Here is a 23,697-nt window from a genome sequence, read left to right as displayed (position 1 = left end):
TCAAACTGCACTTAAATGGGAATCAGTGCCTCTACCATTTTATCCTTCATGCCTCTTACAGTCATTAATGCTAGCTACTTCTTGGACATGCTGTGCTGTGCAGCTACCAAGCATCTGTTTATAGTTAAGCAATGTCAGTAACTAGTAAACACAAGCAGTTTCTGATGAATGAATGAATAAAGCCTTCCCAAACTCCACATGAACCTAAAGAAACGTGACTATGTGGTATTTCACATCTCCAACCCCAGTTCAAGCACTGCATCAAATGTGCTCTGTATCATGTAAATCACTGGTTTAGCCTTGCTAATAGTTGTAAGGATTTACCCTAAAAATCACAAACAAACCTAGTTAATATTGTTTTCAAGAAATATGAGGGCCTGAATGAAAAAGTTTGCAGGCAACTGCAGTTGTATTTGTTATCCATCCCTAATTTACAGCAGCAGAAACGGAAGTCAGGCAAGGAGATGCAAGGCAAATAAACCACAACCAAATCCTTAGAAAACAGTGTGCAAGACAAAACAGGAACATACTCTCCTTCAACTTCACCTGCAAAGTCTTGGATCAAGATAAGGCAGGCAATCCTTTACTCCTTTTTGTCAGAAGAACTTGGGATGATCTTTATGGCATACGGAAATGTATTCACTAAATCCATTTCTTAGTTTAGATAATAAGAGGTTGGAGTACCTAGTTTTGGTTGGCAACATAAAAACCAGAAGTTCTTGATTTGCCTTAGACATCAAAGAGGATTATTTCTTCAAGCTAACACTGTCCACTAAATAATACTGGTTTAAGAACAAGACTTGCAATTAACTTGCTCTTGAAGATTTTCAGACAAGGGAAAAAAATGTAGACATTCAGGATTACGGCAGTATTGGAGGTCTATATAAATACACAAATGACTACAGTGAATGTTAAAGTGTATTTCAAAGCCAGATACAGTTAACAAAAATGGAAAAAAAATCCCTTAGACAACTAAAAGAATTAAAAAACTCAAGACCAAAGACAACTGGCATTCTACCTGTCATAATATCACACACGTCTTTATCTCAACTCTGGTTAGGAAAAAAAAAAAAAAAGCAAAAGCTTGGTATGGTTATAATAGTCATCAATACTGTTACATGTATACGCAGAATAAGCATTCTGGTCTTTTAATTCTTATGCTATCCATCATAATTCAGGCAATAATAAATATTAGAAGACTAGAGAAGTGTCTATATTTTTTAGTAGAATACTAAGCTAGGAGGTAAGCTTTTTAATTTTAGTTCTAAGGTTGCCTAATTCACAATCAAGCTCTACATTTATTATGAAAAATAAGTATTTACTTAGGAATGACAGCAGTGGAACACAGGCTGAAGACAACATGACTTGCATTACAAAGTCATCCCATAAAATTTTGATTTCTCCTATAAAAATACTTAGTTGAGACGTCAGAGAAAATATATTTCCCATAGTCTCGATCCCTTAAAACGTATTCATTTCATCTCATGCCCACGGGAAAATCCGTTCTTGACAGCAAAAAGCAAGGTAGCCATTTTGTGTTATGCCAAAACATGGAGAAAATCTGAAAAACCAGTATCACTGTACAGTACTATTTCCCAACAGTACAATGACAGCAAACAGCTTGTGCCCACTGCCATCTAAGAAATGCACGAGACAAGTTTTAAGGGTGTAGAAAATCTGAAATGCCTTGAGTTGAGGGAAATGCAAGGTAATGATATAATGAATCTAGAAGACTAAACAGTTTGATTCCCCCTGTAAAATTTCAGTATTTTAAGAATCTTTGTGGGGTTTAAAAACAAGTTCTCCTGAAAAGAGAACAAATTATTCTCTGAAATTAGCATGTCAGTTGGTTATGGCTTCCATTTTCTTAGGAGCTATTGACACAACAGTCACCTGTAGCTCATGTAAAGCTACTACAGGCCTGAGACTTATAGTCTCCAGGACAATTTTGTTAACGGAGATTAAAGGAAAAACAACCCAAAAAGTCCCCCAAAACCACAAGACAAACTCAACTTTGAAAGCATAGAGCATGCAGATTTCCAATGACATCTTATTCCTCAACAAAACTGTGTTATCAGTATTGGACGTGTTTATATTAAGCCAACGTTTTACAGTGGAAGAAAATCGAAGTGTTAAAGAATTTTTTCACTTTTAAATCATATGGAAGGGGCTGCTCTGCCTTTGCTATCAAAAATGGAGCACTTGGTAATAAAAAGGCAATCCCTCCTCACTCAGGAGGGTCTGTCATTCTGATACATCTAATCAAGTGAAAGATATAAATAAAATAATCCAATTCAAAGAGATATACCAGAACTTCTAGATAAACTCTTTAATGCGAAAAGCAGAGACTCCTGAATACAGATTGTTTCACTGAAAACAGTTTTGTCTTCTTTTGCTCCATAAAAATGACTTTTTAAAATTGCACCTGTGCCCTTCACTACTGTTCTGCTTATTTCTCCTGTGACTATGTTAAGTAGAGCTGAAGATTGCATCTCCTCACACCACACCATTGGCTGGCCTAACTGGACATGTTACCACTTAGCCGTCACTCTAGCAAATTGCCACAGAATAAACAATTTTCAGTTTGCTTTGAACTTCTAGACTGACCTCATACAAAACAATTATATGCAATTTTAACACAAGATTGTGTTTCTCCCCTGAAGACAAGGTTGTCAATACTGAAAGTTGTCCAGATGCTAAATTAAAATTCTCCATTATAAAGTTAGGTTGTTGCTGCTAAGAGCAAAATACTGTTACTACCTTGTCAGTATTTAACATGAAAACTTACTGATAAGCTTTAAACGTTCTCGCCATTAAGATATTCCATCAATGGAACTGAACTCTGAAACTTTGTTTACTGTGAATCACACTAATTATACCTTACATTTTTAAAGCACTGAACAGATCTCTAAAACATGCCTGGGTAGAAAGTTAGCTTTATCATTAAAGCTGAAATGAGGAATATGAAAACTGTTATGAACTCTTGTTGAACTGCATATAAAAATCTCAAGCTGTGAAGACCAGGAATTGCATTCCACAAACAGATAACATGAGAACTCAGAAATTGGCAATTTGCAAAATCCAATTGTAACAATTTGCTTGTCTCTTCTACAAGCATTTCCAACAGAGGACTTAATTTAGCTACACTGACAGGTCCTCTTAAATTCAGGTTTTAGACCAATTATTCTATCATAAACCTATGAACTTGGGATTGTCTGCATGTTAATGAATTGAAAGGAATGTTGTTTTTATTATCAAAAAAACTCTAATCTATTTTGCCAGTGCATTGTTAATTTTTTTTTCTTATTCCAGTTTTGAACCGAACATTAATAACAGCTCTAAGTTTCTTAATCTAAAATACATTCAAGAGTAAAATTACTTCAAAACTGTTGAAGCTAGACAATCTAAGAAGTCCATCTACCTCTAGCTCATCTTGCGTATTATTCAGTTACATACTGTAAAGTCCATAGGGAAAAAAAATACATGAAAATAACTCGGAAGGGCCATTAGCCATGAAAGTGCTGCTTATCTTCGTGTAGTACCATTTCGTCTCAGAACATGTCAGCATACCCATGATACTGGCCCACGTGAAAATGCACCATCTATGATGAAAGCGTGCCTTGAATGAGCAACAGTACCAATTAAACCTGTACCAGCCTGTTCCAGGGAAAAGGCTTCATTGTAATTCTTCAGCATAGCGTTAATTTCATATATTTAATTTCCCAAAATTGTTTCTAATTTCTTTTTCTCTTTTGGGGGAAGAGCAAAAAAGACACCAAAAACGTCTGATATTTGTTAAATCAGAATATTTATAATTAATAATGGTCATAATATAAAGACACTGTAGAAGGTATTTATTCTAATAGCCTTGGATGCTCAATCCTTGTAATTGTCCAGTCCGGTTTTGCTCCTTCTGTAAATTCCCTTTGGAATCTGGAAAAGGCAACATAGTAAGTGAAGAGTTATTAAAATCTACTTAATCTCTGAAGAGATAGTAACAGCAACAAGAAATCATGAAGAAATATTTTACTTCAATGTTATTTCTGTGAAAGCTCTTTAGACTTGGATGCTTATGCCTCAAAATGAAAGATCAAAATTAATTCTTTAGCAAGAAACCAAGTGCACTAACTTCAGTGTTTTAGTTCAGGTCTCAGACAGGATCAAGCATCAACAGTAAAGACCCTGATATCAAAACAGCACTCAGCTTTCATACCAGTAACCAAGACTATAGCTTTGTAGCAGCTCATCTCTAAATAAAGGGTTTTGATTTTGTAAGATGCAAACTGCATTATAAAGCAAAATCCTGTGCTAGGCATTCCACCTTAAAAAATCATTTTCACTGAATTACACTTTAAATACTAATAAAGTAATACATTTTCAGAAACACATCTGAGATCCGGCTGGTAATAGTACTGAAACTAAGAGTAAATTCCACAGTTGACAGGAAAATGAGGACATTCAACCCCTATTTTCAAAGAATCTTATATCTTCCTTTTGTAGTCATTAATGCCTTCTTCCCTGAGCACGTCAATTTTGACTGCTTGTCATCTAATGGCAAGTCTGAGCTTCAAGCTGAATATTCGCAATCCCAAGTAACACACATGTTGTGAACAAGAGTGCTCTAACATCATTGCTTTACTATTATATGTCAATCCACTCCTCAAAACTGTCTTCTCCAGACATCCTAATACTTATTACTAGGCTTCCAAAGCTTGAGGTATCTTTGCTAGTTTAAGTTTAGGTCAGCATAGTAGATAGAAGTATTATCTACCTGCAACGACTGCTCTGCTGGGAATTAGGAACAGATACTTTAGGCCTTAAAGTCAGGATCTTGAGGTAAGTAGTAACCTCAGAAGCCTCCAATTGCACAGAAGATGCTGAAATTGGGTAATGGATGGATCCAGGAAAATCCATCCAGGCAAAAATTGCTGGTAGCCTCAGAGCATTTCCTTTGTTTTTGAGCTTCTCATTGTCTAGACCCCCACAGCCTCTCCATTTCAAATATGGGTGTAGAGGTAACTGATTATACTGCATTTCTCACATAAAAATCCTCACTTTTTCCAACTTCTGAGAATTATTTTCAGTACATTTCACAAATTGTGCAGATATTTCCACATTTATTTGCCATTAGTACACTAGCAGAGGCATTTATAATAATTCCTATGAAGATATATCCACACAACTAACATGAGCTTTAAGGGCTTAGATCAGAGTGGCATTAATTAACCTGAACACCAAGTGATGCTTGTTTTGCTCTTTCTGCAGAAAGCATTTGGCTAAATAATTTCCTGTTTCGCAGGATACTTACTTCAGCTAACTGCTGACTTCTGTGCAGGGAATAAGTCAACAGCACTGCACTTGACTGCTTCACTTGACTGCACTGCTGTTACTTGTGCTACGAGAAATGGGAACCAAGGACTGACATTGGCCTCCTTCCTGAAAGCTGCAGGAGCAGCACAGGAAAGCATCAGAAGACTCACACAGTGCTACAGATATTGCTCCTTCTGAAAGAGTTTCCATTTATCTCAACTCAGAAGCAAGACAATAACATAATGACTTTAAAGGGTATTTTAAAAGTTTGGCCCTACAATAGGGACTGGAAAGCTGGATGAGAGCTAGCTTCATTCAGAAACGAGGCAATCTAAAACATACCAAGTTCTGCAGTGGCACAGTGTGAATGTTTTCAGTTGCCAAACTAGTTTCCATACAATTAGCCCACGTACATACAAGGGGCAAGGAGACTTACTCATAGTTCGCTGTTAAAAGATGCCTTTTTTCTTTTGTGCTTTCATCTCCAAACACAATTTGGAAAACTTTGGTTTCACCTGGTACTTCATCAGGTAGGTTAGCTCCATTCAGATACCAGAAACGCATCAGGATACTAACAAACTTTCTGCCTGTTGGAAATAAAGCATAACATAGATGTCATTTTGGTCAAATAGAGGCTGAGGAAGGGTAACCGACTTCAGCCAAAAAGAATGTATAATAAAATAATAAACAATAAAGCCATTTATAACCATATTCCTGCTGTTTAGCAATAATAAAAATAAACTCAGTAGAAATATGTAATTTATGAGCTTTGCCTGAGAATGTAAACAATAAAACTGTATAAAAAAACAGGTTATCATGATGTCCAAAGCCAATGATTGATACTACAAGAGTGAGTAAAGGAACTGATACTTAGGAGCAAACTGGAGAAAAAAATCTCTATATTCAAAAGCAGGAAAAAAAAGCTCACTGGCTTTGAGAATTTGAAACGTTTATTGGAAGACCCATGGGTAGACTTTGAATCACCTCAACTGTGCCTGACAGAACTGAACATGTAATACTGGCATGTAAACAAGAGAAACTTGTTTGAACTCATCACTTTAAATAAAGAAAATCAATGCCCTATAAGCATATTCCACAAAAGCAGAATAGATATGAATAGAGAAAAAAATATTTGTCTAGACTTCATTATTATTCCTGGAAGATACATCTTCACCGCTGAAGCAAACAGCTTTCTGTATATAGTAATTTTATAGTAATTTGTCTGAGTGGTTTCAGATTACGAACTAAAAATTAAACTTGAAATTAGCTAAGAGGAATGAGCAAAACCTACAGAAGTCAAAACAGTATCTCAGTAACAAATAGTAAATTACTAACAACAAGTTTAAAAGGAAATCAGAAAACTATATATACAGATGAACTATAAACAGAAGAACAAGGAATGAGAAGGATCCAAAAACACCCCTGTAGAGAATGCCTGCTGTGAGCAAAACCAGGAAAAAGACTGCCCATCGCTGAGATGTTTTAGAATTCTAAACGTACCATCATCGTTGTAGTAAATGCGAATATCTCCTTCTGTCGTGTACATAATTGCATCAATGTCAGCTGCTAAAGCATCCCTGTGGTTGTCAGAGAGTAAGGAAATCTTTTCCTTCAGCACATTAAGTACCTAAATTCAGAAAAACTCAATTTTTCCACTAAGAAATTGAAGTAGCAACCTTATCTATTACAGTTAATAAAATGAAACCTATTGCTATAGCATTTGTGTAACATTGTATAACATACAACATGGGTAGTGAAAAAGCACCAGACTCTCCCAAGCCCTAATTAACAATATTAAACAAGATTCATTTAATACTCAAACCAATGAGAATATTTTAAAAATGATTAGAAAAGATACTGTCAAAAACAGAAGTTTCAAAGCAATGCATGTAAACCCAGAAAATACCAGTTAAGTTTACTTCCACAATCATACTTACACTCTGCCTTCACACTGCTGACTTCTCTATATGGGATATTCTTAGCTTTTGATTCAATCATTTCTCAGTTCTCACAAATTTCTTTGTAAATCTGTTCCATTACCACTAAGTTTATGTTTGCCATTTCAGGATCCACACTCCCACTGGAAAACGTTTAGACATTTGCCAATCAGAAAAGACTGGAAAACCATTCCTCTAGGACTTAAGTTGCACATCACATTCACAGCCATAGTATTTAAGCACCCCAAGATCTACACAACTGTGCTAAGCAGAAAGGGTGTGGTGCACTACTTGAACAGAAGCATCACCAAGAAGGATGAAGCCATACAGCACGTTTTTAACCTGTATTCAGTTTTTAATCCCAACTGGAATTGCCCCTTTGGAAAAATAGGCAAATCCAGAGGTCATGTGGAAGCAAGAGGCATCTTCACTAGAAGACATTGGCTCTAGTGCATGGTAGGTATAAATTCCACTGGACAAAGCAATGAAGTAGTGCTTCAGAGCTTCAGCCACTGCACACGTTATGAGTCTCTGGAGCAATATTACCCCTAAACACCTGAAGAATTTAAGACAAGCAGAGGAAGAAGAGACGCTCTTTCAAAACCATTATTTTATTATTATTACTCACATTTTATTCCTATCTCTGCTTAAAGAGGAGATTAGATTGTCCAGTGGGCATGTACTAGAACGGTGGCAAAATTTTTGTTGCAAAGACATGAGTGCCAATAGAACAGGCCAAGCTGACATCCATTAACAGGGCAGACTCCTTCTGAGGCATCTCCCCCACATGAATCTGATGCATCTGCTACTTCTGTCCACTGGGAAGGCCAAGAGAACTTCAGCAATTAAGAATTCACAAAGGGATAGAACGCAGACAACACTGTTATTTAACTAGCCAGGTCAGTCATGTCCCTGTGACCATGACTAACGACTGCGGCCTCCCAGCTGAGACCAAGAATTAGCTGTATGAGATGCTTGGGGTGGGAATGTATTGGGGCAGCAAGAAAGAACATGAATTAGTTCCTTCATCTGAATTCTGGTGCACACACTGACAGTTTCAGCTATCTGCTTACACCAACAGGGGTATGCAAATCCACCTGCAATCCAGAATCCATCACCTTTCAAATCCCTTCTGGTACACCAGCAATCTTTTTGGCAATTGGTCCCTATGCTTAGTGGCAAGGACATTATTATTATTTTTTCCTATACAGTAACTCTAGATTAATTTTCACGCCTTGAAATTAAACAAAAATCTGCAAGACAATCACCTATTCAATGTTATGCTGTTTTTCCCCAATTAAACCAAACTGGCAATGCTTGTAAATACTGACAGGCTGAATACACGTTGCTTCATAATGGAAAATATCAATTGGCAGAACTAGAGACGGGAAACACTTACCTCTGATGACACAAGTCCATCTAGCAGATCAAGTTTACGCTGAGACAGCAGCTGTGAAACAACAGAAAATGCCTAAAAAAAAAAATAAGAGAAATAAAACATGAATTTTAGATCAGCTTATTTTTTCTGACAAATCCATCAGTATAGGACAGGCTATCTAAATATTCCATGATTTAAGACTTCATTACTTGCACAGTATGTCAACATTGATATGGGATCCCTCCAGCTTTTAAAAAAAGAGAAAGTTATTCTATTAGCTTATAAAAACATAAGGTTTCTTTTCCACCTTATTTAGAGCATGAAACTTTTTGCAGGCAAATGAATGCCTTAATAAAAAAAATGCAGTAACCTATGAATTGTTTTTATTCTTTCTTTCTGCAGGTAATTCAGACACTATGTCTTTCCCTGTAAATATTCTCCTCCGCAACCTGCGTCTCTTCCCAGTGCAGTGTCAGTCAAAACAGAAGCTCATATCTAAAAAAAAAAATCTAGTCTAGTCCCTAAACCTTGGAGGAACACAACATCCCTTTTTCATCAATTCTGTAGGTATAATTACATACAGAAACACCTCTGTGTGTGCAAATATTGTGCTTGTTAAATGCTGACGGCATGTTTAAGGCCTTAAAATAAAAATAAACAAGAGCAGAGCAAAGTAAAACAGGTAGTTCTCCACACTGCAACTAATGTGTATTTTTTTAAAGGTCTCAAGCATATTAACATTGTTCTCATCATCTTTTTATTTATTTATTTATTGTTCAAATACAATAACTTAAATGTCACTGCTAGCAGTACTAGTTTTCCACGACTAGCTTTGAGAACTGAGGCATTTTGCTGACAGTGGTTGTTAGGTTCATAAGCTTGGTGAGGCAGATTTATGAAACAATTCTCCAACCACCTGAGCTTCACAGTATTACACGAAAAACAGCTAAAATGACATACATATCATCTTGGAGTCCCTAAAACGTTAAGAAGCGTTTTTCTTCATACTACTTCAGGGGATAGTAGCACACACGACTTTGGGATCTAGAGAAATGTTTTTTAGGCCTCTTCCCCCGCCGGGCGCCCCCCACACCAGACGAGGGGGCAGCCGGCAGCCCGCCCGCCCCCTCACCTGCTTGGCGCCCCGCGTGAACTCCTCGACGCTGAACTCGGGGTCGAAGTAGAGGCGGATGAGCAGGTAGTAACACCGGCTGCGCAGCCAGGCCAGCGGGCTGCTGATCCGCACCACCACCACTCGCCGCCGCGGCCCCTCGGCCTCTGGCTCACGCCCCTGAGTGCTGGCGAAGCGGGCGGCGGGCCCAAGCGGCCGGGGCCCCGCCGGGCGGCGGACCCAGCTCCAGGCCGGGACCGAGACCGGGGCCGCGGCGGCGAGCGGCGGGGCGCGGGCCGTCCCCGGAGCAGCGAGCGCCCGCCCCAGCCAGCGCCCGGGCCCGGCGGCGCCGCGCAGCGCCATCATGGCGCCGGCTGTCCCCCGCCCGTCCCTCAGCGCGGCCGCTCCGTGCGCTCGGCGGGAAACCGAGGCGGCTCCGGCGGTTCCGCCGCCGCGCTGCGCTCCGGCCGGCCCTGGGTGGAGGAGGCGGCGGGCAGCATGGCGCGGCCGCGGCAGGAGGCGGTGGCGGTGCCCAGCCTGGGCGGCGTGGGCCGGGAGCGCTTCCTGCGGGACATCTACCCCCAGGTATGGCCCCGGGAGCGGCTCGGCTCGGGGCTCGGCTGCTTGCGCGCGGCCTGAGGCTCTGAGGACATTCACCAGCAGTATAGCTCACAGCCTATACCATAAATTAATGGTCTCTTAGGTATTTTTTGCTTAGCTGAGGCTAGAATGACTGCAAGTGTTCCTTAGCCTAGCTAGATTTGTCAATGGCCCTAGAATACAACAGATGTTAAAATTGCCTTTGCCTTTCCATGTTCTTCCTTGTCATGCTATGGAAGAGGATGTAGTAAATAGAGAAGCACTTCTGTGACTTCCTGCCTTTTGTTTCAACACTCAGCATTCCAGTCCACATTGTTCAGTCGCAAATAGTTGTGACTGTGATATTCAATCGAGTTGTTTGCATATATTTAGTTTTAAAATCTTTTCCCCCCCCTCCCCCCCACTGGATGCAATCACCATTCTTTGTTTCCTTTTTTTGTTTGTTGTTTTTTTTTCTTCCTTAGAGAAAGCCAGTAGTGCTGAAAGGAATGGAACTGGGCTCTTGCATAACCAAATGGACAGTAGATTACCTGAGCCAAGCCGAAGGATCTAAAGAAGTAAAGATTCATGTTTCTGCAGTACCACAGATGGATTTCCTTAGTAAGAACTTTGTTTATAGGTACTTCAATCCAAAATCTTTTATATGTAAAGCCTTTTAACTTCCAGAGATACAGTGCATAGTTTCAAGCAGAGGGTGAGAACGTGTAGCTAGTTTGAGAAAACTTTCAATAGCATACCCAAATGTTGTCCTTGATTTCCCCCTCCGTTCATTCCACAAATATCTCAATGCCATGAGTAAATACTGAATAAAAGAAGGTGACAAGCAGGACCTTGAAAATGATGACTTGGAGAAATGTTATGTAAAGAGATTTTGACAGAGCATTCCTGTAGGAAATTTGTGCTTGGCATTAATATTAGACGATGTGCTAGTCTGTTTTAATTGTATGGTGCCTTTTCAATGTTACTGAATAGTGTCAGTTTCTGATTCACTATATATCTGAACCTCTTTGGATGCTGGCATATGACAGGCATGGTATTCCACTTCAGAGGGATGTTAGTAATTAAGTTAAGCTCCTTTTAAAGTTAGCCTTTGCAGTTCCCATTATGTTCAAGCTACTGGATACCATATCTTTCACCAGCTCAGTTCCCATTATGTTCAAGCTACTGGATACCATATCTTTCACCAGCTCTTTAACGTTGATAAAACTCACATAAACCCTTGATCTCCCTTGAAATTCCTCTTGCATAGCTGATGAAACTTGTCTTCAGAGTTCACGTAATCTCACTTGTTGTATTGTTCTTCCAGGGTAAATGCCTTTATTTTAGTTGTTTGTTATTTTTCTGAAGAGGAAAGATGATGTGTTCAGTTTCTTAAACTTCTAAGAAAGCAGAAGCATGTGCTGTACATGTAAGAAGCTACAAGTCCCTATGAGTGTTACCCATTGTTCAGGGGAAAAATACCATTTAATCATATTATATTCTGCTCACTGCACAATGAACTTTGGAATCTTTGAAATCAGGTTGTACCAAATAACTATTTCCTTTCCCCTGCTCTGTTTTGTTTCTTGTTGTATCTCTTACTGTGAGTTGATCAGCTGTGCTAGTTCTAGCAGTTTTGTAGACAGCCATGTGGAGGTGCTTTGATGGTGCTTTATTATAGCAGGTGTTAGTAATTAGTGACTTTAACCTAACTCACTGCAAATTCAGGAAGCTTTGACCCTTTCCACAGTAAGCCCCCTATTTTTATATGGAGGGAGAAGTAGAATCAAAAGAAGAGCAACGCTGAAGACTTAATGTGGGGTTCTATGACTTTAAAGTGATGCAAGTAAATGTAACTGCAGTCTACGTTGCTTTTGTGTTGGTTTTGGAACTTCTTCAGCTGTATTGTGGTGTGGTACAGAAGCGTGTCTTTCTGTTTTAGCTTTGTGAGCAGGTTCACTGTTAGCTCAAGTAACTGCCAGTGGAGAACAGGTAGGAGATAAAATGACTAGGATGAATAGCAAGGGCAGTACCAGCATGCATCACTTTAATCTGTTGTGGAGCTGTGCTCTCACTCTTTCTCAGTAAAACTGTAAATGGACAGGATATAATTGTTCAACTGAAGTCAGAGGGGTTTATTTTGTTGTTATTTTTTTTCTTGTTGACTTTAAGTGGGTTCAATTATTGTAAACAAATTTAAAGTGTTTAGAGAATTGGTCTAAGTACTGTGAGATGCAGGTTGTATTCTGGTGGAAGGTGTAAGTAGAGGATCATGAGCAATTTTGCTTGAGGAGAGCCTTTCCTTAATCCTAAGCAACTGGTGGTTGCTCTGAGACTTGACGTTTATATGTAATGTAGTTGTTATTCAGTGGCACTTAATGTGAGGTAGTAACTTCAGTGAACATAACATCAAATTCACAACACTCATAACAATTGTATCACTTTGTGTGTTTGGTTTACTACCCAGCTATCAACTAAGGACAGAATCTGTAGCCCTTATGAAAAATTGCTCTTATTTAAACATGTAATAGTAATGTTGATTTCAGAGCGATGAGCTATAATGTGTGGTGTGTGTTTTTTTTTAATATTCTGAAGTAACGTTTAATAAATTCTAAGAAATCTCTAAGGAAATCATAGAAAATACTAAAAGTCCTGTCTTCTCCCTAGATGAGGTAGCAAATATAGCTGTATAGATACGTTCAGAAAACAGGAATAAATTTCATAGCTCTACACATGGCAATATTTATCTGCTCATAAATAAATTCATAGAAGAAAATGCATATGTATACATATGCATAAGTAAACACGTATATCACCCACAGCTTTTTCCTCTACTTTTTCTGATAGTTCATTTAAAAAAAAAATAATCTTGAAGTTCAGCTTCTGTTTATATACCTAAAACTGTTTGGGACAGAGTGGCTCCCCTTTAGCCTAGTAGTTCTTTTGATACTGAAGTTTTCTACAGATTTGCAGAAATGCACTGCAAATGAGCAGTAAAATGACATACAAATGACATACTGTAAGAGAAATTGTCAAAGTATTTTTGGGCATGTCTCCATCCTTGGAGATAATGAAAAACCTAATTTGATGTTGAAATATTTCCCGAGATTCCTTCCAGGCTCAACAATTACATGATTCTGTTTGAATCTATAATACGGCAATTTACTAAAGCAGAAAGATTTGTAGCACAGGATTTCTGTTTTAGTCCTACCTTCAACATTCACTGCAAATACTTAATCACCGTGTTAAATAAATAAAATTTTAAAACCTGTATTGCATCTTCTGTTAGAATAGATATGATAGGAGAGGCTTTTAAGCCTATGATTTAGACCATGTGTTGTTGCATTGATTCACTGTATGAATTTGAATATTTGTATTTCAGAACTCTGCCTTTTAATGAATTTGTACGAAGAGCAGCTGAAGTCAAACACAAGGAGTACTTTCTTTCTGAGGTAACTTCCTTAGTGTCATAGCTCCGTCTATTAGTTTTCCCAGTACATGGAGGAAAAATAAAAAAAAAAAAGAATTTTAAGTCTTGTTGCGCTAAAGCACTTGATCTTAGATTTAACTGGTTTGTGTGGCTTGGAGCCAAGGGAAAAACTTGAGGGAAAGTAACTTCTCGGAAATTGTTTTGCATGTTTACAGTGCGATTGACTTAATGGTCCTGTTCCTGTTATCAAAAGCTGTTTACCTGAGAAAAAGTTCCAGTACAGATTAAGAAATCAAACCTTGCTTTAAAATAAGTGTATAATTTAGGCATTTTGTAATAAAAAGTCATGAAGATATTTTAGAGTTCGATTACATCTGCTATTGAATTGCAAATACAGATTTATTGTAACATAACTTTTGAGTAGCAAACTTGAGGCAATCTCTGTACAGTGATGTTCAAAGTGTGGATTTTTTAGGTAACTAATTAGCAAGCAAACCTTTCTGAAACCAAACATGCTTTTCACCTTGTATGGTAAATAGGATGCTGTAAGATTCGAAGCCAACTGACAGAGTGTTTCTGCATCAGCATTACGAGGAATTTAAGTTATCTGCATTTGCTTTGAATGCATTAAAAGCAATGCTTATGCAGCTGACAAGTCTCCCACTTCTACCCAGTTAATAGATGTTTCCCATTTCTTGAGATGAACAGCAGGGAGCAGTAGAGTGAAGGCAGTGTAACAAAATAGTTGCGTTTGTGAATGTCATCTATTTGTATCATATTTTAATAAAACCTCAAATTAGATTAATGAAAAAATGTAAATCTTTAAGTGCATTTGTAATTCATATTAAAACCAAAACAATTATTTCTGTATTATCTACAGGATGAAAAGTACTACTTGCGATCAGTAGGTGAAGATGCTAGGAAGGTGAGTTACTTGAGATTGCAGTTCTAATATTGTTAGGAATATTTTTAAAAGTCTGTTGTCATCTACTGTCTGTGTAGTACAGGCATAAAACTTATTTATTATCACTTGGGCTAGGAATCTGTCTGGATTTAGGTCAGAATATTTAAACCTAAGTGTCCAAAAAGTTGCTGTTACAAGAGTTTAGCAGATTACCGAAGAGTACGGGCTTCCTGTTCTATTCTCTAGCTGTTGTAAGCTAATATAAAAGGATTTCTGATAGTCACTTTTTTGGTGTGATTTCTAGCTGTGATGGTTGAAATTAGCTCTCTGATTTTTTTTATTAATACTGGTGACCAAGTCAGCAATGAAAGAATGAAAAGCATTATTATTTTCAGTTACTTGCTAATGCTGATGTTCTAGCCCTGTGTTCCCTATGGTGGAAAGGTGCTAGTAAGATGCTCTCCTATTTTAAGTGTGCACAGATAATGCTCAAAGTTTTGTCCTTTTTGATTTAGGATGTTGCAGATATCAGAAAGCAGTTTCCTGTTTTGGCAGACGATGTTCAGATTCCAGAGTATTTTGATAAGGAACAGTTCTTCTCTAGTGTATTCCGCATCAGCTCAGCAGGATTACAGCTATGGACCCATTATGATGTAGGTAATAATGTGATTAGCATAAAATTTTGCAGATGATGTTGAGGGATTGAGATACTAAGTTACAAGTTTCTGTTGACAAAGATCTGTTTCATGAAAAATGTCTCATTGGTAATTGTACGATGATTTGGGCAGTCTGTTACTTTGGTGTGGTAGGCTCCAAATAACAAACGTTTTCTAACATTATACAGTGCAATTCTGAATACCTATTTATAAGGAAAGGTTTTTTTGCATTGTTAGTAGGAGGAAAAATTATTTTAATATTGGAAAAAAAAATCCCAATATATTTTGCTGGTTTATATTATCTAAAGCATAGTAAATTTGTTTTAAGATATAAAAACTTGATCCCTGTACAAGGAAAAAAGTAAAGCTTCAGAAAGTATTTTTTTTTTCCAAACAGAGTATTTGTGAAGAATGCACAGCTAGGAGAAAAGGAGAAAAAGTAACTCTCATTCTTGCGTGTTTTTTTTTTTTTTTTTTTTTTTTTGGATTAACTCTAGGTGGAAACTCTTTTAGCTAATTCTAATGATGGTTTTAATGCCCTTTTTTATATTGACGCTGTTTTTAGATTATTAACAGACTATGTATTCATTCTTAATTTTTGGCTGACATCTTCTTTACTATGCTCATTTCAGGTAATGGATAACTTCTTAATCCAAGTAACAGGGAGAAAACGAGTTGTTTTGTATAGTCCTCAAGATGTACCATATTTATATTTATCAGGTATGTATACTGTGTACATCTCATTTGGACTTTGGTGATCATGTTGGCTTTCCGGTTTAAAAGTGTTGCACTATAGGAAAAAAATCACCAACAACTTGACATAAAAAGTGATTTGGTCCCTTATTCTGATGCAGCTTGCTTTAGTCAAAGCTAAGAATTGTAGTGGGGCAAGCTAGGAAACTTGAAAATGAGCACTGAAGCTTTACCTGGTTCTGTCTTCTCCACCTAACAGGAGTTCAGTGCTCTGTCCAGATTTAAAATGACATTTTAAATGTCAGAGTAAATGTCTTTTAGTGTTCATAAGGGTGTGGTTATAGGAGAAACACAGACAGCAGGAGAATATGCCTCTTCAGTAAATGAGGAGTGCCATCAGATTTGCCAGATTTTTAGAGGAGTTAAAGAACAATAACCCAATATTAAACTGTATTCAAGAACTGACATTTCCAGCAGTGCGTAAATGCCTTGTTACTGTTTGGAGGAGTCGGACTGTCTATTCATTACTTCTGAAAACTTTCCTAGGTACTAAATCGGAGGTGCTGGATGTTGATAACCCAAACTTTGAGAAATATCCACTTTTTGTGAAAGCCAAGCGCTATGAGTGTTACCTAGAAGCAGGAGATGTGTTATTTATTCCAGGTATGTAACATAGTTCCTGACTGTGGTGTGTTTTTAAACAGCTTTATTTGCAACTTCTTATTTCTAGGGATGGCATTGCTAAAGCATTGTTGTGTCATAAGTAGGAGCATGTAAGGATTTTGGCAAAACTTGTTTATTTTTTTTCCAACTGTACTGATTAGCCTAACACAAGATAAATTACTTCTGTGATCTAAGTTTTCTAATAACAGAATTTCAGTCAAGTGCCATTTCTGTTCTTCCCTCACTTAGAAACTGTGAGGCATGTGACTTGTTAGTACCTTCCAGCCATTTATAATGGCTCTGAGGAATTCTCTGAGGAATGGAAAGACTAATCATTTTTCTGCACAAACAAAATACAAATCTGCTAAATCTGCTTCCTGGGTTGAGATGACACCTCTGGTGATGAGGGGAAGGCATTTGAATCAATGCTATTGAGCTATTCCTACTTAAGATTTTAATTTGACATGTGTTTGTGGCAGGTACTTAATCCTATTCATTTTCATATTATCTGGGCAGTATAAACAGGCCAGTAAACAAGGTAGTAGCTTTCCATGAAGATTTTAAAATAGATTCTTAGAACTGAACTGGCTACTTAATTTTGAGCTTGCCATTTGTGTTTCTTTCCTTTGGAATAAATCTTGTTATTGCAGTTAAAGGTATATCTATTGTTCACAGACATCTTCTATGCAATACAGGTACTCGTTTATCTTTGCCAATAGGTGTGCTGGTCCAAACTTAGATGCACTCAGCACTCTAAAAACTAGTGGAGTACAGGGATTTTTAAGTTTAGAGAATTGTGCTAGGTTTGTTAGAGTACTGGGATATTTAACACTGAAAAAAGGAGATCTTTAAGAAGTGATGTGGCTATTATGGAGATAATAGATGCAGCCTCAGTTGCTAATTTGACAAACTTCTTGGTTCATTTCTCAGAATAAACTTTTGATGTCTTATTGCAGCTTAATCTCTTGGTGTCTAAGCACAACATTCTGTCTTCTAGCTTAAAATTAAAATTGAATTTATCCTGGAACTATACTAGGTGAGGTAAAATATAAATATCTTTGTATCTTTAACCACACCCATGATTCAAAGGAAAAGCCCCATGACTTTACTATCCAGAGATTAGTAACTTGCATGGGTGACTTGACTGACACCAGTAGTTTACATTAATGTTTGGACAACGTGTGCAAGGTCAGGGACTTTTTCTGTGAAAACAGATATGTGAATGCAGAATAGAGATGGGTGAGGTGAGCAAGGAAGATGCCTTACTTTTGTCCTACACACTTACCACTTGTTTGAGTATTTCTTTACTTCAGTAATTATGTTTGCCTGAAATTGTGGACGGATGAAAATGTCTTGAAAATGTTCGTTAATTTGGTACAATGTGATATACTAGTAGATTTATGAAAAAGTAAACAACACAGTAGTTGAGGCTTTTCCTCAACTAGATTTGGATTTGGTGATTCTGGCACTTGTCATGAGTCACAGACAAGTTTTAGATGCCAGTCTTCATTTTAGACATTTTCTTTCTGCAGCTTTGTGGTTCCACAATGTAATTTCTGAGGAATTTGGAGTGGCAGTGAATGTCTTCTGGAAGCACCTTCCTGCTGAGTGCTATGATAAGAGTGACACTTATGGAAATAAAGATCCCATGGTAGCCTCTAGAGCTATACAGATCTTGGACAGGGCCTTGAAAACACTTGAAGAACTACCTGAGGAATACAGGGATTTCTATGCTCGAAGAATGGTGTCACGGATCCAAGAAAAAGCCTATAGGAATGATTATGGATAAAATAACACATTGTAAGTTGCAAGCTCCTGTGAAAGCAGAGAACCATATGATAATACAGAAACTGGCCATGTGTACACAAATAAATTTCCTGTAAGGCTAAACCAATGTTGATAAATTTTGTTATCAATAAAGTTTAAAAAAACATCTACCTTGTAGACATTTTTCTTGGTTTTCTTTTCCTCATGTGATGTGCACAATGTGCTTGACTGGGAGACGATCTCTTTTCTGTAATGAGGCATACGCCTGTAGTGCCTGCATTTCTAAATCTGCTTTTTTGAAGTTATTTACTTAAACTTTTCTGAATGAAAGTTTCAGCATCTGGATGGAGCTGACAGAGTGAATGCTTAGAAGTAATGATACACCTTCCTGAATGCTCCTGCTTACACTAAAGTTTAGGAAAGCCACAGATTTCTGTGGAGGTCTAAGACAGCCACTGGTGGTAACGGTTGTGGTTTCTTTTTGAATAATGGCCTGGAGGTGCGGGGAGTTCCTGCTTGCTCTTGTGTTGGAAGAGAGGAGCGTGTGAGAGGGGGCACAGCAGGGGATGCTAAAGCTAATCCTTTGAAGTTGTTTGGAATTTTGTAGCAGCTTGAACACAAATGAGATAATATACCCCCGCTAGCTGAATAAGGTATTGTGCAGGAAACCTTGTTTGCTGCACCCACAGTTACTGCCCCAGTGCACTCAGGCAGTGCTTCTGTTTCTGCAGCTGTAGAATACTAGCAAATAACATGCCCAGAAATCTATCAACCTTCAGCAGGAGAATCTGAAAGGAGGATCATAATACTGAAGTAGATGTAGAGTCTGTTGGGAGCAGTATCTGAGATGCATTTTGTTAACATACGAACAGAGGTTGCATTGCATCTTTTGTAGGTGGTTACCTTTTGACAGCCTGTGGTGCTTACAGAAGCCTTGTAAAATGAAGATGGATATTTCACAAAAAAAAGGTTTTGCTTGTCCCTTTGAAATCTGTTACCATGCAGTTTGGGAAATGCAGTATTTACCTAACATTTACATCAGTCTGCTACTTCCAGCAGGTTTTTTCTTTTTATCTTAAGAACTGTAGCTCTTAGATTAAACAGGTATGTAGTGTTAATAAAGCACTGGAAGGAAAAAAAAAAAAGCAAAAAACATTTCCTGAGGAGCAGGGGTTTGTAACACTACATATTTTTCCTATAAACCTGTTCTTGGCAGTGTAACACAGTAAAAATAGTGTGCTGCCCTGTGAATAGGCACCCAGCCATCGTAATGAATAGGCATGAATTGAACCAGCCAAGCGGTTCTGATGGACATCATTGCACATTCTGTGGTCAGAATTTAAATCTAGGATCACAAACAGGTCTCGAAACTTCTGTGGCTAAAGGATTGCTTGTGCATACTGCTGAGACAGAATCTCTGTGTCTGTTAGGCTGGAGAAGCCTCCTGGTTTTGTCAGGTTTGTAATGTTGAGGGCATCTTAAGAATTGTTCTGCAGAGATGCGTGCAACATAGTTTTTGTGTATGTTTGTTAGGAGTTAATAGGCTCAAAGAGCCTGCAGGGTTACAGAAAGCTGTGTTCTAGCATTATGTCTGTGCAGCTTCCTCTGTGTTTTTTAACCACCAGCAGCTTCTCATTAAGCTAGTACAGAGGACGGAAATACTGTGCTGATCCGTTGCTCTGCTACTTCTTGATTCCCCATTCCCTAAAGAGAGGCGCTAACTAGCATGGGGTTCTCAGGTCCCCTCAACACTCAGGCATAAGTAAGGAAACCCTTGTATCACTCAGTCGCAGGTATTAGTGTGGAGGTAGCCCAGCAGGGAAGCTGCAATGCACTTGCTTGGTGAGTGTGAAGTTTGTATTGGAAAATATGTTTCTCTCTGTGACGAGATAGTCACACTGAATTATATGTGAGCCAAGTGCTATAGGAAGTGCAGCTATTTCTGCCTTATGCTACCAACTTTTAACTTTATTTTTATGACAGCAAATTAAGTCATCTTAGCATGATCAGCTGGTGATAACCTAGCCCTGTTTCTGCTTCCCTTCCACTGTCCCATGAGAAATCTCTGCAAGGAAAGTTTTTTTGTTTGTTTGTTTTGTTTTCACTTCTCTGAGAAAACTCTCAGTAAATCCTACCAGATGTTATGTAAGTGCATACCTGAGAAAGATCAACAAATAGTATTCTATTTCTGTCAGTGCCACCCATTTTTCACTTTGAAGCAATTCCTTTAATTATTTAATTTCTATAAAACACACTGTTCTGAAATGCTACCGAATTAGAAACCAAGTGGTTTTAAAATACATTTTCATAACTTGAGCATGTGACTAGTGATTAAAAAAATCTTGGAGTTAGTGTTTAAAAAAATAAAAGGAAAATTTTGTGCTTTCCACCCAGTGTGCTACACTGTGTGAAATACTCAGTAGCAATGAGTGACTGGTGAAAGCACTAAAGGAATAACTCAGCTAATACAATGCTAATTGTAATAAAAGCTAATACATTTAGCCACCCTTAAAACCCATGATTGAAATAAGACAATTAGAGCCACTAATGTTTTGTGGAAGTTTGTCCCTTAGAGACCTACAGCAAAATGGCACCATGCCACAACAAAACAGATGAAGGATATATCATAAATGCTAACCATCTTAAATATTCAAAACAATCACTTCCAGCAGTGTATGCAGCAGACTAGTCAGGTGATGCATACTGTCCTGGACAAAATACTCAAGCATAGACAGTATCTGAAAGCAGTAGTGCAAATTTTAAAGATTTGGTGAGTGGTGCTTTTAAAATGTAATGAAGTTCATTGCAAATCAACTAGAAAAAGAATATTCTTGGTTGTATGTATGTAATATAATATGATTTTAAAAGAAACATACCTTGTGTTTTTCTTTATGTGGTTGCTAAGGAATGAATCAAGTGAAAACTTGTGTCAAAATACTCTTCTGTCAAGCTCTTAAACAGGTCATAAATAATCTGCCCATCATGTACATGCTGAAGGTTTGATGCACATAATTTGAGAATGTTTCTCTACAGGAGTTATGCAGGGTATAAGTTAAATTGTAAGTTAAATGCTTAATGTACAAAGATTGGATTGTGAAGCATCAGAACTAGTTGCAATCCCTTTTTAAATAGACAGGATGAAACTATTTGCCTCATTTACACAATCAGTCCCACCATGGGACTACTGACTTGAAGACAAACTAGGGTGATTTTACCAAAGTGTAGGTTACATTATATAATGATACCATTATGTATTATTTTACAGTTATTTTCTTCTGGCCAAAATGTACTTTTCCAAATCTGGGATATACAGATCACAGAATCACAGAATTTCTAGGTTGGAAGAGACCTCCAAGATCATCGAGTCCAGCCTCTAACCTAACACTAACAGTACCCACTAAACCATATCCCTAAGCTCTACATCTAAACGTCTTTTAAAGACCTCCAGGGATGGTGACTCCACCACTTCCCTGGGCAGCCTGTTCCAATGTCTAACAACCCTTTTGGTAAAGAAGTTCTTCCTAAAATCCAACCTAAAACTCCCCTGGCGCAACTTTAGCCCATTCCCCCTTGTCCTGTCACCAGGCACATGGGAGAACAGGCCAACCCCCACCTCTCTACAGCCTCCTTTAAGGTATCTATAGAGAGCGATAAGGTCGTCCATGAGCCTCCTTTTCTCCAGGCTGAACAAGCCCAGCTCCCTCAGCCGCTCCTCGTAGGACTTGTTCTCCAGGCCCCTCACCAGCTTCGTTGCCCTTCTCTGGACCCGCTCAAGCACCTCCATGTTCTTCTTGTAGCGAGGGGCCCAAAACTGGGCACAGTACTTGAGGTGCGGCCTCACCAGAGCCGAGTTCCAGGGGATGATCACCTCCCTAGCCCTGCTGGTCACACTGGTTCTTATGCAAGCCAGGATGCTGTTGGCCTTCTTGGCCACCTGAGCACACTGCTGGCTCATATTCAGCTGACTATCAACCATCACTCCCAGATCCTTCTCTGCCTGGCAGCTTTCCAACCACTCGTCTCCCAGCCTGTAGCTCTGCTTGGGGTTATTGCGCCCCAGGTGCAGGACCCAGCACTTGGCCTTGTTGAACTTCATGCAGTTGACCTCAGCCCATCTGTGCAGCCTATCCAGATCCTCCTGCAGAGCCTTCCTGCCCTCGAGCAGATCGACACACGCACCTCAGTTGGTGTCATCTGCAAACTTACTGAGGGTGCACTCGATGCCCTCATCCAGATCATCGATGAAGCTATTAAAGAGGACTGGCCCCAGCACCAAGCCCTGGGGGACACCACTAGTGACCAGCCTCCAGCTGGATTTGACTCTATTCACCACAACTCTTTGGGCCCGGCTATCCAGCCAGTTTCTAACCCAACGAAGCGTGCGCCAGTCCAAGCCAAGAGCAGCCAGTTTCTTGAGGAGAATGCTGTGGGAGACGGTGTCAAAAGCCTTGCTGAAATCAAGGTAGACCACATCCACAGCCTTTCCCTCATCCACCCAGCGCGTCACTTTGTCATAGAAGGAGATCAGGTTCGTCAAGCAGGACCTGCCTTCCATAAACCCATGCTGACTGGGCCTGATCGCCTGCTTGCCCTGCAAGTGCCACGTGATGACTCTCAAGAGGATCTGCTCCATGAGCTTCCCTGGTACTGAGGTCAAACTGACAGGCCTGTAGTTCCCCGGGTCTGCCCTCTGGCCCTTCTTGTAGATGGGCGTCACGTTTGCTAGCTGCCAGTCACCTGGGACCTCCCCTGATAGCCAGGACTGCTGATAAATGATGGAAAGTGGCTTGGCCAGCTCCTCTGCCAGTTCTCTCAGTACCCTCGGGTGGATCCCATCTGGCCCCATCAACTTGTGCACGTAACACAGCTGCTGAAGATACACACTCAGAGACAATTAACTTCTAAGGAGTTTTCTATAAACTAGTATAAATCCATAACCAAAGATTCCAGCATTACTAAAAGATGTTAGTGGACTTTTTTGTTTGTTTGTTTCTTTTTTTGGGGGGGAAGATGAGCAGTTATCTAAGGTTAAAATTGAATGGTGGTGTTTTTTGGTTTGGGTAAGACTGTAGTGCCAGGATGGACTCTGATCTTTGTAGGTGTTCACTGCTTTCAGCAATTCTCTCTTTATTTGTTGCTCCTGAGAACATCAAGAGCAGATCACTTCCTTTTCAATTATTCAGATTTGTTCCTAGTCAACACTTTAAAGAGCAGCCTGAAAAGAATAAAAGAACTGCTCAACCGTGTGAAGCTAGCAGCCCCATGTGCG

General features: G+C 38.9%; 2 protein-coding genes across 3 annotated transcripts; one reads left to right on the top strand and one right to left on the bottom strand.

Moving 5' to 3' along the window:
• Positions 1 to 3,789: 3,789 nt before the first annotated feature.
• On the bottom strand, positions 3,790 to 10,155 carry MAIP1 (matrix AAA peptidase interacting protein 1). Its single transcript, XM_005028552.5, has 5 exons — positions 9,758 to 10,155; positions 8,647 to 8,718; positions 6,811 to 6,937; positions 5,747 to 5,897; positions 3,790 to 3,933 (listed from the first exon to the last, which is right to left on the bottom strand). Exons 1-5 carry the CDS (start codon positions 10,100 to 10,102, stop codon positions 3,855 to 3,857), a joined length of 774 nt encoding a protein of 257 aa, XP_005028609.2. The 5' UTR covers positions 10,103 to 10,155; the 3' UTR covers positions 3,790 to 3,854.
• Positions 10,156 to 10,188: 33 nt separating this feature from the next.
• On the top strand, positions 10,189 to 18,721 carry TYW5 (tRNA-yW synthesizing protein 5). 2 transcript variants are annotated; one of them, XM_027462276.3, is made up of 8 exons: positions 10,189 to 10,321; positions 10,801 to 10,955; positions 13,698 to 13,767; positions 14,626 to 14,670; positions 15,165 to 15,302; positions 15,938 to 16,025; positions 16,545 to 16,661; positions 18,194 to 18,721. In XM_027462276.3, the coding sequence occupies exons 1-8, from the start codon at positions 10,235 to 10,237 to the stop codon at positions 18,448 to 18,450; spliced, it is 957 nt and encodes a 318-aa protein (XP_027318077.1). In that variant the 5' UTR covers positions 10,189 to 10,234; the 3' UTR covers positions 18,451 to 18,721. The 2 variants fall into 2 exon arrangements, with proteins under 2 accessions (XP_027318077.1, XP_071897466.1); XM_072041365.1 differs by lacking the exons at positions 10,189 to 10,321; positions 10,801 to 10,955 and adding an exon at positions 11,643 to 11,856.
• Positions 18,722 to 23,697: the final 4,976 nt, after the last annotated feature.

This window comes from Anas platyrhynchos, chromosome 7, assembly GCF_047663525.1.
Source record: "Anas platyrhynchos isolate ZD024472 breed Pekin duck chromosome 7, IASCAAS_PekinDuck_T2T, whole genome shotgun sequence".
Lineage (NCBI taxonomy): Eukaryota > Metazoa > Chordata > Aves > Anseriformes > Anatidae > Anas > Anas platyrhynchos.
This window is presented reverse-complemented; position numbering and strand designations above follow the sequence as displayed.

Coding starts and splice junctions, on each gene's coding strand:
- MAIP1 (XM_005028552.5), bottom strand. CDS start 10,102: ATGATGGCGCTGCGCGGCGCCGCCGGGCCCGGGCGCTGGCTGGGGCGG. Junction 8,719..9,757: donor TCACGCGGGGCGCCAAGCAG/GTGAGGGGGCGG, acceptor TTTTTTTTTTAG/GCATTTTCTGTTGTTTCACA. Junction 3,934..5,746: donor CTTTTAACAGCGAACTATGA/GTAAGTCTCCTT, acceptor TGCCTTTTCCAG/ATTCCAAAGGGAATTTACAG.
- TYW5 (XM_027462276.3), top strand. CDS start 10,235: ATGGCGCGGCCGCGGCAGGAGGCGGTGGCGGTGCCCAGCCTGGGCGGC. Junction 15,303..15,937: donor AGCTATGGACCCATTATGAT/GTAGGTAATAAT, acceptor TGCTCATTTCAG/GTAATGGATAACTTCTTAAT. Junction 16,662..18,193: donor AGATGTGTTATTTATTCCAG/GTATGTAACATA, acceptor TTCTTTCTGCAG/CTTTGTGGTTCCACAATGTA.